The sequence below is a fragment of the Phragmites australis genome, chromosome 6 (genome assembly GCF_958298935.1).
Source record: "Phragmites australis chromosome 6, lpPhrAust1.1, whole genome shotgun sequence".
In the NCBI taxonomy this organism is placed as follows: Eukaryota; Viridiplantae; Streptophyta; class Magnoliopsida; order Poales; family Poaceae; genus Phragmites; species Phragmites australis.
Window position 1 is genome coordinate 24,854,604 of NC_084926.1, and position 19,228 is coordinate 24,873,831.

The 19,228-nt window shown below is 44.3% G+C and overlaps 1 protein-coding gene across 1 annotated transcript; it reads right to left on the reverse strand.

The window, feature by feature from the left end:
* Nucleotides 1–590: 590 nt before the first annotated feature.
* LOC133920564 (uncharacterized) lies at nucleotides 591–1,976 on the reverse strand. The gene has a single exon (XM_062365169.1). It carries the CDS (start codon nucleotides 1,974–1,976, stop codon nucleotides 591–593), a length of 1,386 nt encoding a protein of 461 aa, XP_062221153.1.
* Nucleotides 1,977–19,228: the final 17,252 nt, after the last annotated feature.

The following is a 19,228-nucleotide window of genomic DNA, read 5'->3' on the forward strand; positions in this document are numbered from 1 at the left end:
TGCATGCATTATAAAAAGAAATGGAGGGAGTATTAAATAGCAAAATAGATTAAAAATGTGGTTTTAGCTGGAGCACGTGTTCAGCTTCTAAGCAATGCAGGCACAGGTAAGTCATTAAGCTGCCTCCATGTTTTTAAGCCAAACACAAAAAATTATATTAATTTTTTTTAATTGAGATGCAACAGATTTTGTTTGGGCAAGCTTTCTTATTTCACTTTTTAAGAAGAGGCAACCTTTTAGTCTGTAGTGATACTTACAGATTAAATGTAAGGAGATGTGAAGCATCTTGGGCTAGTTGCCTCGGGTGCATTTGGTTAGAGAATTTGGGTTTCATGTCATGTGAAACTGTTCCGAAACTGCCCTTTCTTTTGCATCACATGTACATCGGAGCCTGGATTAGTTACATATCTGCAATTTCGCTCAATCCCACAACAATAAATAGGCATATGAATGAAATGAAGCATAGAAAGTATCTAGCCTTCATGATTGAGTACATTTGTTTCATGAATCAGAGCAGTTTTTACTTTGCAAAATAAGAAATGAAGGTTTGTTGCTTGTGCTCTGTCAATGCCTCATTTCCATTCTCACTCTCAGCCAGACATGGCGTTCTCAAATTTCCCCACCAAAGCCATTACCTTGTTCTTCCTCTCCTGCATAGGCTTGCTCGTGCCCTCCTCTGTCACTTCATTGCTCATGCCATCATCCATCCTCCACCTCTGTACCAACTCCAGGGTATTCCTTGGCAACATTATCTTCTCGTCCTTAAATTTAGCCTCTTCCTTTGCTAATAACTCAGGTTCAGTGACAGCATCCTTTAACTCAGTTTCATTGACAGCTTCTTTTAACTCATGTTCACAGTCAGCTTCATTTGTCTTGGTTTCATCAACAGCTTCCTTTAACTCAATTTCACTGACAGCTTCGTTTAGTTCGGTTTTATTAACAGATTCCTTTAACTCAGTTTCACTGTCAGCTTCGTTTAACCCAGTTTCATCAACAGCTTCGTTTAGCTCAAATTCACTGACAGCTTCCTTCACAACATTTGCTTCACTGTTGCTTCCAACATCAGCATTGACACCTCCATTCAGGTTTTCATCTTTCCCTTCATGTTTCTCTTCCGAAATGTGCTCTCTGACCTCATTCTTGTATTGCTCTTGATTAGAGGATGGCTCACTTGGAGCACCTTCAGATGTAGCATAACTAATATCATCTACAGGTTTCAGCTCGACAGGGTCAGGGAGCCGTTCTTGCAAGTGCTCTTCTATGGAAGGGGTGCTTAGGCTCTCCGTCCCATCCAATTCCATCAACAGCTCGACTTCTTGTTCCTCGATTTTTGGTGCCTCTATTTGTCTTGCCGGCACACTTCTTGTCCTCTGGATAGAGAGAGAATTTTTGGCTCCCATAATTTTCTTTGCTGAGGCACCAGGAGCACGCGCCGAAGACACAGCTTGAGTTTTTCCACCTCCAAGAGCTCCCAGCGTTGCTTTCTGAGTTCTCAGCTTTAGAGAAGACATTGCCATCTTCTCGATACCAGGCCTCGTAGAGAGCTTACTCTTCTGCACAGGGGACGGCGATTTTGCTGCCCTGGTCATATCCTTGGATGATATATTGGGTGTTGCAGGGGCTGGAGGCCACACAGATGTTGCACCTGGCTTATCTGCTTTCCGTCTCATTGTGTTGGCTTGCTTTGCACCGGCCATGGAGGAAGCAGAGTGCAGTGTCTTTCCACGAGTGGAAGAAGAGGCTGAGCCAGATGTGGACCGGGATGAGGTGGTGCGAGCATTGAACGATGATGAGGACCGACAGGCATTGGACGAGCTTGAGGCGGGGGCTGGGGATAATCTGCGATCAGGACAGGTTGGGACAGACCTTGCACGCCGTAGCCCCTGGTCAGGCTCACTGGGTTTGAGCACTGAGGACATATTCCAGACGCTCTGGTTGACCCTAGCATTCGGTTGAGGCTCCCTCGATGTCGCCATTGCATATAAGCTCTTCCTCTTCTGCCAACAGTAATAAAATGGACCAATTAATGCCGCCATCATCTGATGAAAGTACAATGTTTATGTTGCATAGTACAATAAGTGGGCTAGATGACTAGCAAGTCAAGTGGTTATGAATCTTATGTCTTTTCATGTGCAGTTTCATCTAAGAGAATAGTCAGATAATTTTATATTATCCACCGCAAAGGGACGGTGGATATAAAGGAAATGGCATGGCTCAAGGTAAATTATACTGATTATTAGATGAAGCAACATAATATTTTTCGATAATTAATTACTTAACCTATTTGCATTCCATGGATCACACATTAAAGAATGCCCTATTCATATCTATCATATGTGCTTTCAGATGCAACAACCAAGATAGAGCATTTGGCAACCACGGGGATCCAAATTATGCTGCTATTCTGTCAAGATATGGGAGAGAAACCATACCTGGGCAGATCATGGAGCAGCTCACAAGACTCCCGAAGGTTCATCAATCTCTGCAATTCATGGTTCAGCAGTGGAGAAGAGAGAAGGAAGTTTGCATTGTTGTGCCCACTTTTTATGCCCCACGCCTGGAGGATTTTCGGGTGGTTGATGTGTTGAAATAGTCTGGGGAAGGGAACTGGTTGAGAAGCCTTTCTGAATGTTTGGCTCTTGTGCTTCCGTTTGTTGGATTCCATGGGCGTTCCATAAATAGTGAGCAGAGAGGCCCCTTCATTTATGGTGTGCGGAGAGCACGCTGCTATTTCTGAGGGCTGGAGAACGGATCCAACCCGTGCCGTTTTCTGTTTTCTAGCCTAATAACGGCAAGCACGGTTGCATGCGTGTCTGTCTCTGAACTGTATTAACACGCATGTACCCTGTTGCTCATGCTACATGTTTCGCGCATATTGCATTTTGTACACTGTGGCACATGTCGCCACAGGGAATGACATGGTTTTAGCAGACTCGTTGTATAGGGACGTACTACCATTATTGTAGAATATCTAAATATAAGATATATAAGTATAAAAGTACATTATAAATGGATAGATATACTATGCATATGTATAAAAACTTCGGATACTACCGAACCGAATCTGTTATGTTAAGTATATTCGAAAATCTAGAAGATGTATACTAGGAAGGTTTCGATTGGTTGCCCAACTCAAAAACGGCTAGTATTTAAATCAGATTTATTTGTTTTATCGTGGTAGATAAGATGAAGAACTCTCTATCAACTACGGTTGGATAGGAGGTAGCATATCAACCCTATATAAAACAGGGACCCAAACCCCCAAGGCAAAATAGAAGAGATAAAACTCACGTATCTGTAACTCGATGCAAGCACCGAAACCATAGAAGATACTCGGTTACATCATCTTTAGTTTAGCTTAGATCCAATCTATTCCCTATAATAGGTCTACACATATTGCTTGTACCCGAGAGAATATATATACACCATCATCCATACATAATGTAGGATATTACTCCAATTGGCCAAACCTGTCTACATCGTTTATCTCGCTTCATGCTTAATCCATGATTTCGAAGGTATTCTAGTCAATTACGGACATATTTTCATAAACAAATCTTCGACAGTTGGCGCACTAGGTAGGAGGACTTCTTCTGCTTTTCAGGATTGATCATGTCTCGAGTTCACATCCGCGTTGGTTTCTATGATGACGGTTTCTATGACCACTTCGAGTCGGCGGAAGCCATCTGCTCATTACCTCCTGTCAGATCTGAGATCCTCTTCAGAGCCATGGTTTTCCACTGAGACAGTCAAGGTGGACTCATCCACATGAGTATTCTCTAGTCCAGCCCATTGAACGCATACCGTGAGGTGGGACATCTCGACTAAGATCCCAAGGAGCCTAACGTTCTCCAGTGCATAGACACCGATGGCGATGATGAAGATCGAGAGAGTGGCAACGACAACTTGGTCAACAGCCAGAGCAGCCAAACGAATTGATTTGTGTTCATAGCTCAAGGAGTTGGAACCTCACCTGATGACCTTATGGTCGTAGATCAAAACGCGGTAGAGAACAATGGCGCTGGGATTCCTGTGGACCCAGTAGCGGTAGTCGCCACCCATAGTACCGACATCGTCGGAGATATACCACCAATAACGTCTGTGGGTGGTGCCCAGTTAGCTCCTAATACTACTAATCATCGATGAATTACAGGAGGTCAGGTGTCCTATTGTCTTCAATGATAACTTCTAGTGGATACCCCTTCACCAGCACCAGTTCCGAGATCGAGGAACGAATACACTCAAGACAACTATCATGAGTCTTCATCGACTCAGCCACAGCTAAGCCTCGGCAGTGGTGTCTTCAGTACTTCAAAGGCTAACCTCCAAGGCACTCATCTGATTCTAAGATTCTTCTTGAGTTGCATCCGACGAATCCTTTAACCCCGATGCTCAATCAAGTGAAGACTTTACTTGATGTGGCTCAGATCCAGGCTGCTCAAGAAAACAACCTTGGCAGTTCTAAGCACCCGAGTTGGCAAGGCGTCGAGTCGAGGAGCCATGGACACAGACATCCCTGAGTTGAGGAATCATAGATGGGAAGCTCAGGCGGTCGGGGTCGAGCGCAGTCTTACGAGGCAGGCTGTTACTGCGCTATTTAGATGTGCATGAACCAGGAAGACCTAAGAAACTGCATCCCTCACGACCAGCATGATCTATGGAGAGTGATAAACAATCATCGCGAGGAATGTCATGAGGACGACCAACACTATAATGAGCACAGATCTTTAGGACGGGATGGTCAACGTGACTCCCCTGTTGGAAGGAACAAGCATGATAGTCCTCATCCTATGTCTCCTAAAGAGTTTGATGGGTGTTGCGAAGCCTTCGCACCTAAGATCTGGTCGTTTACGGTGACCTGAGAAGTTCAAAGCAAGTCTGATCCAAAAATACAACAGAAATCTCAATCCCAATAAATGGTTGCAGATCTATACCATTATTATTTGAGCGGCGAGAGATGACAATAAGGTGATGGTCAACTATCTGTAGACCATGTTGGATGGGCCAACACGATCCTAGTTGTTGAACTTGCCTCCCAAATCGATCCGATCGTGGGCCGAGCTAAAGAATTAGTTCATCGCCAACTTCAGGGCACATTCGAGTGCCCAGGAAAGGAGAACAATCTTCATCAGCTGAACCAAGGTAAAGACAAATCTCTTCAAGATTTTGTCCAGAAGTTCAGCGCTAGGTGTAACATGATCCCGGACATCTCCGACAAGTCAGTCATCATCACCTTTAAGTGAGATGTCAAGGAAACAGACCTAGTCAGCAAGTTAGCTACTAGAAAGATCCTGTAGGATTGAGAATAGCGACTAGAGGGGGGTGGGGAGAAACCAAGTTGAAATGTGCCTTGGTTTGCATGTGATGAGTCATTAACAACGTTGGATTTGAAAGGATTTTGGTTGGCATGAGCTTGTGTGTATGAGATCTTATTTATGGCTAACCAAAGTTTGAATTGGAGCAGACTGTTTCAGAGTCTAGAAAATTATGCCTCACCGGAACATCCTATGTGTGGTTTTTTTACCACACCGGATAATCCGATGTTATGGTGAAGTGAGCACCGAATCATTTTCAGGGCTGAAGCAGAAATAAAAGCAAACACTGGATGGTCTAGTGATGGATTTTGAGAGCATCGAAGTATTTTTGTAGAGAGGAGATTTTTGGTGCCAAGTTTGATTATCTACGCCGGATAGTCCGATGCTAAGACTGTGAACATCGGAGAACACACCATACCTTTTGTTGCAGAGAGGTTGCAGAAGGGTGGTTTGGTGGATTGGCACACACTAGATTATCCGATGATGGACATGAGATCACCAGAAGATTTCACCGGACCTTTTCTTTCAGAGAGCAAAATTTCCCTGGAACAGATAGTGTTACACTCACCGTTGATCTGGTGTTTAGGAGTAGTACACACCAGAACATTTGGTGTTCACATTTTCTATAGGATGTGCTCTGAGTTGAAGTTTTTGATTTTTTGCTAACCTGAAGATGTTTTGAAGTGTGGAGAAATGTGTTTGCTTATTTCAAGGTGTGCAGGTGACGGATGCAACTTGGCAGTTGATAGTAGGTGATCAGGGCTAAGCGGGTGCTTGGTGCCGGACGATCAAGGAGGTGCGAGTAGAGTCAAGGGTGATCCTAGCTGTATACATGAAGTTCAAGCAAAGCATAAAATGGAGGATGAAGATGGCATGTTGATAAAGTTAGGTGAAGGGTATGCCGGTGCAAGCGACAAGGCAGTCTAAGGGATCCGGAGTGGGAGAGACATGCCGACGGTCAAGATCGCAAGACGGAGGACACGCGTCATCACCAGAGTGCTTACTTCAGGTGGAAGCAAGTGGTGGCTAGTCACACTTTGAGAAGCATGCTAGGGTTTCGTGGTTTGGTTTTAAAACCATGGGAGGACTGGAGGAGTACGTGGAAACATAGTGAAGCTTGCGTCGATGCGAAGCTAAGTCATAAAGCTATCGCAGCTCCGATGAATAGAGAATAAAATGGACTAAAATATCCTCGATATTAGGTAGAAGTGTGCTACAAGAGAGGGGCATTTTGGGAAAAGCTAAGAAACTTGGGGGTCAACTTTCCTAGGCCTATAAATAGAGGGGTAGGGCTATAGGAGACGATAAACTAGTCATTTGAGCCCCTTGTGCTACCCATATGAGAGCATTATGCTAGGGTTTAGAGGAGAGGAGGATGAGTGCTTAGCCTATGTAATATGTGAGAGTTTTGAGAGGAAAATCTTTGTAATCCGCCTAAAATAGGGTTAACCTCTTTGAGTAATGAAGTTTATTTTGTTTCATATGCTTGAATTCCCCCCTTCTAGTTTTCCTCTCTTGATTCCCTTGCCTTGTGTGCAAGTTTTGCCTCTTCAATGTTAATTTTTGTTTTTCTTTTTGAGCTGAATTTTTAACACCTTAGGAGGTTGTTCTTCTTGATGCTAAATGCAAATTCACATACACATGCAAATATGATAGTGTCTTGAATTCCCGTTCTTTTAGACCATTATCTTGGTGATGTTCTTCACCTGGTGTTCATCTATTGTTCCTTGAGTAATCTTTTCTCAAGATTCAACCTTTTGTGTGGGGATGAGTCATAGATTAGTTTGATGTGGAACCTAGTGTTCGATTCCAACCATGAGACCCAATTTTTGTTGAATCTTCTAGTTTGGTTTTTGATCTTTCTCCAGAGTTTCTGGAATTTCTAGATAGCTATAGTTTTTCCTCTGCGTATTTGTGTTGCGTTCTATTATGATTCTCTTGTAGAGGTGCATTGTGTGTAAAATAAGAGAAGTCTATCAATTTCACAAGAAATTTGTTGAGGCGCTATTCACCCCCCTCTAGTCACCATTCCTGATCCTACAATTGGTATCAGAGTCGATTTGATCACTTGTTGACTTTAACCGGATTTGTGCTACGTAGGAGACATAGAGAGGTGGGAAGATTTCGTTGTTTGATAGCCGTGATTTTTTGTACTGGAAGATGTGTATGGAGGCTTATCTTCTAAGCTAAGAAAGTGCCAATATGGGAAGTCGTTGATTCCAACTATGAGATCCCTGCTGCCCGCACGACTCCGGTTCAAATCAAACAGTATGAGGCTAACAACAAGGCTAGAAATATTTTGTTCACTAGCCTGAGTCGAAATGAGTTTGACAGGGTCCAGCACCTTCGTATTTCCCGGGAGATCTGGAATACTCTAAGTGTCTTTATTGAAGCCACTAATCATATTAAGGCCAGATGCCAAAGCACATACAACCAAGAATACTAAATATTTGTGCAAGGCTCTGGAGAGTCTTTGGATGTGATGTTTGCTCACTTTGATGGGATTGTTAGCAATATTTGATTTAACTGGTATTTTACCTTATTCTGACCACGAGAGATCGATCAAGCTTCTCTATGCTCTTGATCATAGCATATGGGAAGTGAAGATCTCGAGCAATGAAGAGTCTCCAAGTTATGACATGTTGACTTGTGATGAGCTTTTCAACAAGCTCAAGTCCACCAAGATATCCAAGGCGGCTCGGATCGGTCTTAGAAATCCCTGTCTCAAAACATGGCGTTAGTTTCTAGACCTGGTGGTGGAAGTTAGTCTACAACTAGCTTTTTTTGTGCTAACACTTAATCGAGTGGATTTACTTTGTCTTCCTTGGTTTATGTCACAGAGGAGCAAGTGGACGCGCTGGATGATGAGGACCTTGCATTGATTGTAAAGAAGTTTACCTACTTCTATAACAATTGTCGAGATCGGAGGAGGGGTGGTTCTTGTGCCTACTTTGAGTGTGGTGATACTACCCACTTCAAGGCGGACTGCTCCAAGCTCAAGAAGAGGGAGGACAGTGACCACGACTACAAAAAGCACAAGAAGAAGAACAAGAAGCCCTTCTTCAGGAAGAACCATGACAAGATAGCCAAGAAGGCAGCCAAGACGGCTTCTAGGGCATTCATGATGGCTCTCAGTGACATAGACACCTCTTCCAGTGAGGAGGAGAGCTCGAAGAAGGATGAACCGTAAGCAAAGAACAAGAAAAAGGCCAAGGATTTCACTGGCCTCTGCTTCATGGTAGATGACAACAATGATGACAGCGACCCCAAGCTGGATCCTTCTAAGGTATTACCTTCCTACGACTAGCTTTCCATCCAAATCAATACCTTGAATGATGCACTCGTTAGTTAGGATAGGTTACTTAAGAAAGCTGTGCGTGAGTTGAACGATCTTAGACCTAAGTATGAGTCTGTCTCTGCTGAACTTGCATTGCTTAGGTCTAGGCCCGATGTTGAATAGTGTGATAGTTGCCTGATTGTCATGGCTGAACTTGCTGCGCTTTGTATTGTGCATGCTCAAGTCACCAGTCAGCTTGAGAGTGCCGAGAAGAAGTTTCTAGAGGAGGATTCTAGGTCTACTGTCCTAGGTGCTTGTAGGAATTACCCTTTGCTTGCAAAGAAAGTTGAACTAAAAGACAAATACCTGAAGGAGCTAGAGTCTATATTGGGAAGTGCTGAGAGTTCTAATGATGTGCAGCCAAATTATTCCTACTGCACCATCTTTTAGGACAAACTCAAGTGAGTTAGATGGCAAGTTCAAAAGCTTTTTACTGAGAATGAGTACCTCTTTTCTCTGGTGGAGAAGTGCTCAAAGGGCAAAGGAAAAATGAATTTGATCTTATCCAAGACCAAGATGTGTGCTAACAAGGCGGGTTTGACTCTTGGGTTGGGTTTTGAGAGGGTGGCTTGCAATGGGGAGAGTAAGACTATGTTCACCACACCTACTAACCTAGAAGCTGAGAAGTCCAAAATCAATGCCACACCACAACCCATCAAGAAACACATTCCTCAACCCACAAAGAAGAAACCCTCACCACAACCCAAGAGAGCTCCACTACCTAAGATGAGAGAGCCTGTGAGAGAGCCCCGAGTGACTGGCAGATGAGTTCCCGAGAGATGCTACCACTAGACCTACTGCGAAAGAAAGGGCCACTTGGTTGGGTTTTACTTTCACCATAGTAGATATGAGCGGCGTGAGTGGGAGTGGAGCACCTGAGACACGTACCGCCCCTCTGTTTTTGTACATAAGCCTTTTCCTCGCTTCTACTCACGAGTCCCTAGCGCTTTTTAGTCTCTTCCTAGAGGTGTTGCCCAGCGTGGATTTTGCCATGATTCATATAGTTTTGGTCCACGTGTAAGAGGCTTTGAGTCTCAGCGCTTTGACGGACCATATTTTCCTCATCGTGGTACTCACCCTAAGCACACTAGACCTATTTTACTTGCACCTACTTTTACCACTTCAGGTCGGATGACCCAGTACTCGATTCCCAAGAGATTTTTGACTAACCCTAGTACTGAGCCATCCACCTATTATTATTCTCATATGTAGGTGGCAGACGGAGGCCTAGAAAACAAGTAGCTCATTAACTCCGGTTGTTCGCGCCACATATCTGGATATTCATCATGGTTCTCTAGCCTCATTCCCGTGAAGTGACACAAGTACATCACATTCGGAGATGATCGAAAAGGGAGGGTGAAAGTCAAAGGTATGGTAAGGGTGAATAAGAGTTTCACTCTCAAGGATGTAGCTTTGGTGGAGCATCTGGGATACAACCTTCTCTCTATATCTCAGTTGTTGGATGATGACTTAGAAGTGTGTTTAAAATGCGATACTTCTCAAGTTCTCGATTCTTTTTGGCACTTTGATTTTCAAGATTTCTCGAGTTGGAAGAGTTTTTGAAGCTGATTTTTCTGAGTCTATTGGTTCTTCTCGTTATTTGATTACTCAACCTTCTTCTGAGTTTTGGCTATGGTATAGGAGACTAGGGCATATGAGCTTTGATTTGCTTACTCATTTATGTGCCATAGACTTGATCCGAGGATTGCCTAAGCTCAAGTTTGAGAAGAATCTTATTTGTGCTCCTTATCAACATGGCAAGATGGTTGCTACCTCCCACCTACCAGTCAATCGGGTTTTGACTGAATGACCAGGAGAACTTCTCCATATGGATATTGTTGGTCCTTGTCGGGTTCGTTCGGCGGGCAGGAAGTGGTATGTTCTTGTCATTGTTGATGAGTTCTCTCGCTACTCTTGGACCTTCTTTCTTGTTCGCAAGGATGAAGTATTTTCATACTTTTGGAGCTTGGCTTTGAGATTGTTCAAAAAACTTCCTAGTGTATTGAAAGTAATTCACAATGATAATGGCACCGAGTTCAAGAACTATCTCTTTGATACTTTCTGTCTTGAGCATGGCATTGAGCATCAATTTTCTGCCGCGTGTGTTCCTCAGCATAATGGTGTGGTTGAGAGGAAGAATCGCACTTTGGTGGAGATGGCTACGACGACGCTCAATGAGAATATGACTCCTAGGAAGTTTTGGGCTGAGGCCATTAGCACGACGTGCTACATCTCCGATCAAATTTTCTAACGCTCAGTCTTGAATTTGACTTCTTATGAGTTGTGTTCTGAGAGGAAGCCGAATGTTTCGCATTTGAGATTTTTTGGGTATCAGTGCTTCATCCTAAAGCGTGGCAATCTAGACAAGTTCGAGTCGTGTTCTTCTAATGGCTTTTTCTTAGGGCATTCTCTTCATAGTCACGTTTATAGGGTTTACAATCTTGACACTAACACAATCATGGAATCATGTGATGTGACTTTTGATGAGTCAACTCCCTATGCTAGTTCTATTTTTGAGTGTGCAGGTGATCATAAGATGAGCGAGAGCATCTTTGTAGATGGCGACCTTCTAGCTCTTAGTGATGACAAGGATGATCCACTACTTCCCTCTACACACCTGCTCTAGAGCTAGCTCCTGCTTCTTCTACTCTAGCAGAGGGTCCTACAGCCTCTATTTTCACTTTAGCTACTTTTGAACCTACACCAGCAGTGTTTGAGGGGGAGGTACATTCACAGTGTGAGGCCCCTCAACACATTCAGCGGTGAACCCTCCACAGACGATTATCGGTGACATCAATGAGAGGGTAACGAGGTCCAAATCTATTTTCATGCTCATTTTATTGATTCTGCATTCATTGTTTCTTTTGAGCCCCTTGATGTTGGACATGCTTTATCATATTCGAGTTGGGTCAATGCCATTCATAAACAGCTTGAAAATTTTGGGAGAAACCAAGTTTGGGTCCTTGTAGAGCCACCCCCTAATGTTCACACTATAGGAACAAAAAGGGGGAGGATGGGTCTGTAGTGAGAAATAAGGCTACAATAGTGGCTTAGAGTTTCACTCAGGTAGAGGGGATAGACCTTGGAGAGACCTTTGCACCGGTAGCTAGACTAGAAGACATCAGGATCCTGCTTACATTTGTGGCATCCCGAGGTTTCAAGTTGTACTAAATAGATGCCAAGAGTGCTTTTCTTAATTATTTCATTTAGGAAGAGGTCTATGTTAGGCAACCCCTAGGCTTTGAGCACCCCAAATATCCACATAGAGTTTACAAGCTTAGAAAGGCTTTGTATGAGTTTAGCAAGCACCTAGAGCTTGGTATGATAGGCTTAGGTCTTTTTTACTAGAGCATGGGTATATGATGAGGTTAGCTTATAAAACTTTGTTCACTCTCAAGCATAACAATGATTTCTTACTTGTTCAGATATATGTGGATGATATCATTTTTTGTGGCTCTTCTCATGCACTTGTGGCCAAGTTTGAAGAAACTATGAGTAGGGAGTTTGAGATATTGATGATAGGCGAGCTCAACTTCTTCCTTGGGCTGCAAATCAAGGAATTCAAGCAAGGTACATTCGTCCACTAAAAGAAGCACACCAAGGATTTAATAAAGAAGTTTGACATGAGTGATGTGAAGCCCTTGGCAACACCGATAGCTACCTCGACCATGCTTGATCCAGATGAAGATGGCGAGGAGGTGGACCAGCAGGAGTATAGGAGCATCCACTTCGGTTCTCTTCTGTACTTGATGGTGACAAGACCCAACATCCACTTCGTCGTTTGCTTGTGTGCTCGCTTCCAAGCTTTATCGAGGATGTCTCACCGCCAAGCTATGAAATGCATTCTGAAGTACTTCAAGCACACTCTCGAGTATGGCTTTAGTTTTCTACTTTCTCTTCGCTTTCTCTTCAAGGTTTTTCGGATGTGGATTTTGCTATTGTAGCATTAAGAGGAAAAGTACCTCTGGTACCTGTCACTTTTTGGGTACTTCTCTTGTGTGTTGGTCTTCTCACAAATAGTCTAGCATTACGCAGTTTACTGCTGAAGCTGAATATGTAGCTATTACTAGCTGTTGCTCACAGATTTTATGGATGGTTGCTACTTTGAGGGATTTTGTGTTGAATTTCAGGAGTGTGCCACTTTTGTGTGACAACACCAGTGCCATAAGATTAGCCAATAACTCAGTTTAGCACTCCAGAACATATAGATGTGAGATTTCACTTTCTAAGAGATCACAATGAGAAGGGAGATATTGAGTTGAGCTATATAGATATCCAACACCAGCTAGCCGATATATTCACCAAGCCTCTAGATGCTATAATATTTGCCTATTTGAGAGGAGAGCTTGGTGTGTGCCATCCCTATGGCATTGTGTGAGGGGGAGTTGTTCTTTGTATATACTCTATCTTATTTTTGTTGCATTTGCATTACATTTCATTATGTAAGATAATCATAGTAGTTGAGCTTTGACTTGTATGTCTTTAACTTTTTTGATTGCTAGACTTAAATTTGGACTAAGTTGAGTAGTTGTGTGGAACAATCTTTTAGTCTTAGGATCTTCTTGATGCTTTGATATGATACATTTCAAGCAATCTTGCTTTCCTTAAGATGAAATTTGGTAATTTTATGAATCATGTAGGCTATGAAATGCTACATTCTTGATCACCATGTTCGTAATTGCTTAGGCTTAGTCAATGCTTGTGTTAAGACTAGTTTGATAAATATCTTGCTCTAGGTCTTCTTGGTTCAAGATAGTGGATTGGAGAATATTACATTATATTTTTTATTTTTGTTAAATGTTTAGCTCATGATAGAATCTTGGGGGAATATGTTCCTGATGTCACGAAGACACTACTTAACATGATCTTGTGACCATCTTGATAACTTGTGTGAATCGAATAATTATGAAAAATCAAGTCTCTTGTGTTAAAATGTGATCCAATACGGTTGCCTTGAAGCATCAAGGTTTTTGCCGTACCCAGTCGCGTGACACTTTGCTTGGATAAGAGGCAACTTGAGGATAAAATAAAATAAAAAAAATGTGCCTAACCTTTTAATTCTTTTTAATCACTTGATCACACCCAGAAGCCTTCGGCTTTCCCAATAAGCAAATGTTCTCCTTGTTCAGGACATCGGTTCCAACAAGTAGGTAGAAGTGTAGTACAGGAGAGGATTATTTTAGGAAAAAGCTAGAAAACTCAGGGACCAAGTTTCCTAGGCCTATAAATAGAGGGGTAGGGCTATAGGAGAGGATGAACCGGCCATTTGAGCCCCTTGTGCCACCCATAGGAGAGCGTTGTGCTAAGGTTTTAGAGGAGAGGAAGATGAGTGCTTAACCTATGTAATAGCTGAGAGTATTGAGAGAAAAATCTTTGTAATCCATCTAAAATAGGGCTAACCTCTTTGAGTAATAAAGTTTATTTTGTTTCATATGCTTGAATCCCCCTTCTAGTTTCCCTCTCTTGGTTCCCTTGCCTTGTGTGCAAGTTTTTCCTCTTCGATGTTGATTTTTGTTTTTCTTTTTGAGCTAAATTTTATAAAAAAACACATTGGGAGGTTGTTCTTCTTGATGCTAAATACATAAAATTCACATACACATACATATGTGTTGGGGGAAAATAGACCAGCCTGAGGATAATGGTTGACGATCAGCATCAAAAGTCCCTCCAGAGCTTTTGGCCTCCGGACTCGGCAGGAGGCTCCATCCCTGGAGGCCGCGAATCCCTTCGGGCCACCTCTCTGGCTCTTACACGGCCTTCCAAAGACTCGAAGGTACAGCAAGTACCCCTAGAGCCTTCGGTCTCCGCACTCAACAGGAGGCCTTATTCCCGGAGGCTGCGAACCCCTTCGCACCGACCCTCCGGTGCCCATGCAACTTTCCGAAACCTAAAGGCACGACCGACCTCCGGAGATAATATCAGAGGAGAAAGGACACCCCCCTCTGCCACCGACCTGACGCGAGGTGACGTGCAATAAATGCCAGTGCAAGTGGTGCTTATCATGACACCCCAACACGATGCAAGTCATTTTGACACCCTCGGTAGAGTGGCGCCAGGCTGTAATTGGCAACCGGCTCACCCCTCAGGGGTAAATATCAAAATAGTTACCATGGTAGATATTTATTTTCTATGTAGGGTAAAAGGTAGCTATCTAGGATAAGGCCCAGTAATTCAGCCAGGTCCTAGATATTTGTACATCGTGATAACTTGTACACTAAGCTACATATTGCCTTATAAATAAGGGGTCGTGGTAACCTGGAAGAGGAGGCCAAAAGAGAACATACTCAACACAGAACGGAGGAGCATAATCACAAAGTTTTCCTGTGATACTCCCCCTAGACTAATCCATATTTTTACGATCAATACATTCGTGGTGTTCCTTCCTCTCAAACTTCATCTCCAAGCTTGAGTCTCCTGCTTAAAAGAAACTCTTGCCGTTCTTGCTAGGGCAAGATGATCTCTTGCTCCAACAGCACGCTGTTTGTGGGGACACGAACACAAAAGTGCTAAGAGAGATGGAATCCACCAGAAAAACCACCATCGTGCTAGCCGCCATATCCACCGTTACAACCATATGGGACGGCGCTCCTCCAGCCTTGACCGACCCAGAACCTTGGGTCAATACAGAAACTCCAGATGGCACGGAGCCCCTCCAGCCTCTACATGGCAAAGACCTCACTACACCAGAAGAGGTCACGGCCAAGGTCACAGCCAAGCAGGCTGCCTTCCAGTGGTTCTGGGCGGTCGAACCTCGGAATGTTCCCGCCTGGACTTGGTCCGAGGGTATCTCCTTCGACAACACTTGGGACGCCCCTGGCGAGCCAACACTTTCAGAGAATCTGTACGCCCAACGTCCTCCTTCGGCACCCCTGGCAAATGGAGGTTCTGAAGAGACGCAGTGCTCCGGAGTCTATGGACCCTGCCTGCACCTCCGATGCAGCCCTCGAGACACCAACCGCACACGAGGAACCCCAAGTCCAACTCGTCGGGGGAGGCGCAGTCCGAGCCACTTCGGCTCCAAAAACCGGTTCTCCAGACGACCCCGATGGTCTCCCCAAAGAAAAGGAGGCCCGGGGGAAACCACAGGCTCCGGGGTACGCGGCTCCTGGAAGCGACCTCAACATTGACCACAAGCTCCGGTACCCCTGGAGGCATACGGGTGTATCATGCATGGACCAGGTCATGTCCACAACTCCAATGACTGCCGAACCCTCACGACCTTCCAAGAGGAATAGCTCGAAAGACAAGCAAGATACCTGGCCACAGAGGGGACCGGCTAAGGACGACACAAGGGTCAGAAGCCTAGGGGAAACTCTCGGGCAGATCCCTGGCCTTCCGACCCTGCTCCGTCGCCACCAACTCCGCTACCGACGGTGCAATACCCCAGCGATGAGGACTAAGTCAATAACACCGTTGCCAGGCTCCGGGCAGATTACCTCCAGAGTCGGGCAGCGGCTAAGGGCTGAGGGGGTCGAGGACCACCTCTCCCGTCTGGCCTTCGGCTTCGCCTCTGACACGTCGTCGCCAGGTTCCAGACGACTTACCTCCGGAGCCAGGCAGTGGCTAAGGAGCCGAGGTGGTCGAGGACCATCTCTCTCTGCCTAGTCATAGGCCTCGAGTCCTTCAAGCCTCATAATAAAGGCTTTACTCTAGCAAAGGTACGCCCACTGTTACCTATAGATAGTTTACGCAGTTGACCTATCTTTTGTACAGTACGATAAAAAGTATGTTGGAGGCCTTCAACCTTACTGCTAGAAGCTTTTACAATAGATAGCCATTGGGTGCAATGGTAAATCTAGATTATGTCCCTATTTAGCATAAGCAGTAGAACTTAAGTTACATCTTCTTTCGACATGAGCTATGAATAGTCATCTGACCTAGTTATATCTTGTACTGCAATTAGCTGCTTATTGCCAATAGTAGATTGCAAAACTTAATTAGTAACGTAACCATGTAAAACCCGCGCCTACAGTTGCGCCGCATGCCTAGGTCACCCAGAGGGCAGATTTTGCCAGGGTGTCCTGGAAGGCATTGCATAGCCTCGACAGTGTCAAAGTCACGCCTCGGGGGGCGGAAGAATGCTATCGCAAGGAATCCTTATTGCATGACATGCCTGCACACCGTGGGCATAGCAGGCCTAGGTAACCGCGAAGGCATCAAGCCTAGGTTTCCTAGCAGGCGTTGCATAGCCTCGATAATGTGTAGATGCCAGTTATCAAGGGACTTCTTTAGTAATGTAGTTGTGACACCCCCAACGGATTTCTTCGGGAGGCGCGATATCCCACGCACCTGTAGGCATTGCTTACCTAAACCTAAAGTCACCTAAATGATTTCCCGGAGGGTAGGCTTTGCCTTGGTTGGAAGTGGAGCCCACACATCTGCAGCAACCTAGCATGCCAAGGTCACCCAGAGGGGATACAAAACCTCTGGCAAAAATGGAGAGTCGTCCAAAAGGATACAAAACCTCCGGCAAAAACAGAGTTTTACAAAAGGATACAAAACCTCCGGCAAAAACGGAGAGTCTTACAAAAGGATACAGAACCTCCAGCAAAAATAGAGAGTCTTACAAAAGGATACAAAATCTCCAGCAAAAACAGAGAGTCTTACAAAAGGATACAAAACCTCCGGCAAAAATAGAGAGTCTTACAAAAGGATACAAAACCTCTGGCAAAAATAGAAAGTCTTACAAAAGGATACAAAACCTCTGGCAAAAATAGAGAGTCTTACAAAAGGATACAAAACCTCTGGTAAAAATGGAGAGTCCTACAAAACCTCTGGCAAAAATGGAGAGCCCTTTACAAAACCTCCAAAAAAACAGAGAGTCCTACCAAACCTTTGACAAAAGCGGAGAGTCCTACAAAACCTCTAGCAAAAATGGAGATCCCTTTACAAAACCTCTGGAAAAAACACAGAGTACTACCAAACCTCTAACAAAAGCAGAGAGTCTTACAAAAGCCCTGGCAAAAATGGAGAGACTTCCAAAAACCTGCGAGGCGGAGAGTCTTACAAAAATCTCTGCCAAACAGTCTTGCGAAAGCTCTAGCAAAAACGGAGAGACTTTCGAAAACCTCCACGAGGCGGAGCGTCTTACAAAAACCTCCACCAAATAGTCTTACAAAACCTCCGCCAGACTAAGAGCTCCAAAAAACCTATCGGACAAAATCCCCCGACATCTTGAAGGCAAGCGCCTCCATACCGGAGGGATGCGAAGCCCATTAGCCCCCGACAGGCGCAGCCAACAGACTGAAGGGGTATAGAATACCCCTCCCCGGAGGAAGAGGTATGGCCCGCATGACTCAGACACATATGGTAACAGGTAAAGTCACTACCCTGCAGTCTCATCTAATGACCTGGTTCATACGTCATTTATGAAGGTCATGCTAACAATAAGTAAAAGCCCACTCTGTGTGGCACGGGAAATAGTATGGTATCCCTGACGCGACGTGACAGGCGATAAATGCCGGTGCAAGCGGTGCTTATCCTGACACCCTAACACGATGCAAGTCATCCTGACACCCTCGGCAGAGCGACGTCGGGCTGTAATTGGCATCCGGCTCACCCCTCAGGGGGCGAGCACCAAAATAGTTACCAAGGTAGATATTTATCTTCTATGTAGGGTAAAAGGTAGCTATCCAGGATAAGGCCCAGTAATTCGGCCAGGTCCTAGATATTTGCACATCATAATAACTTATACATTAAGCTACATACTGCCTTATAAATAGGGGGTCGTGGTCACCTAGAAGAGAGGCCAAAAAAAGGACACACTCAACACAGCACGGAGGAGCATAATCACAAAGTTTTCCTATGATACTCAACCTAGCCCAGTCCATATTTTTATGATCAATACATCCGTGGTGTTCCTTCCTCTCAAACTTCGTCTCCAAGCTTGAGTCTCCTCCTTAGAAGAAACTCTTGTTGTACTTGCTGGGGCAAGACGATCTCTTGCTCCAACAATATACGATAGGGTCTTGAATTCCCTTGCTTTTAGACCATCATCTTAGAGATCTTCTTCACTTGGTGTTCATCTGTTGATCCTTGAGTGATCTTTTCTCAAGATTCAACGTTGGTGTGGGGATATGTCATGAATTAATTTGCTGTGGAACCTAGTGTTCAATTCCAACCATGAGACCCACTTTTTGTTGAATCTTCTAGTTTGGTTTTTGATCTTTCTCTGGAGTTTTCGGAATTTCTGGGTAGGTATAGTTTTTCCATTGTGTATTTGTGTTGCGTTCTGTTGTGATTCTCTTATAGAGGTGTATTGGGTGTTTGAATAGGTGAAGGCCATCAATTTCTTAATAAATTTGTTGAGGCGCCTATTCACCCTCCTCTAGTTGCCATTCTCGATCCTACAAGTCCAAACAGTCAAAGAGCTCTTTGAGTTGGCCGACAAGTCTGCAAAGTGTGCTAAAGCTCAGGCACATGCTAAAAACTCTCAGCCTGGCAAGGACAATCCCGAGTCCTCAAAGAATAAGGGGAAAGAAGAATAAACCTAGTGACAAGTGCAAACGTCCTAACATGACTGTAGTTGTGGTTGATAGAAGCAAGTCGCGCAACACCGGAGATAACAAAGGACTGA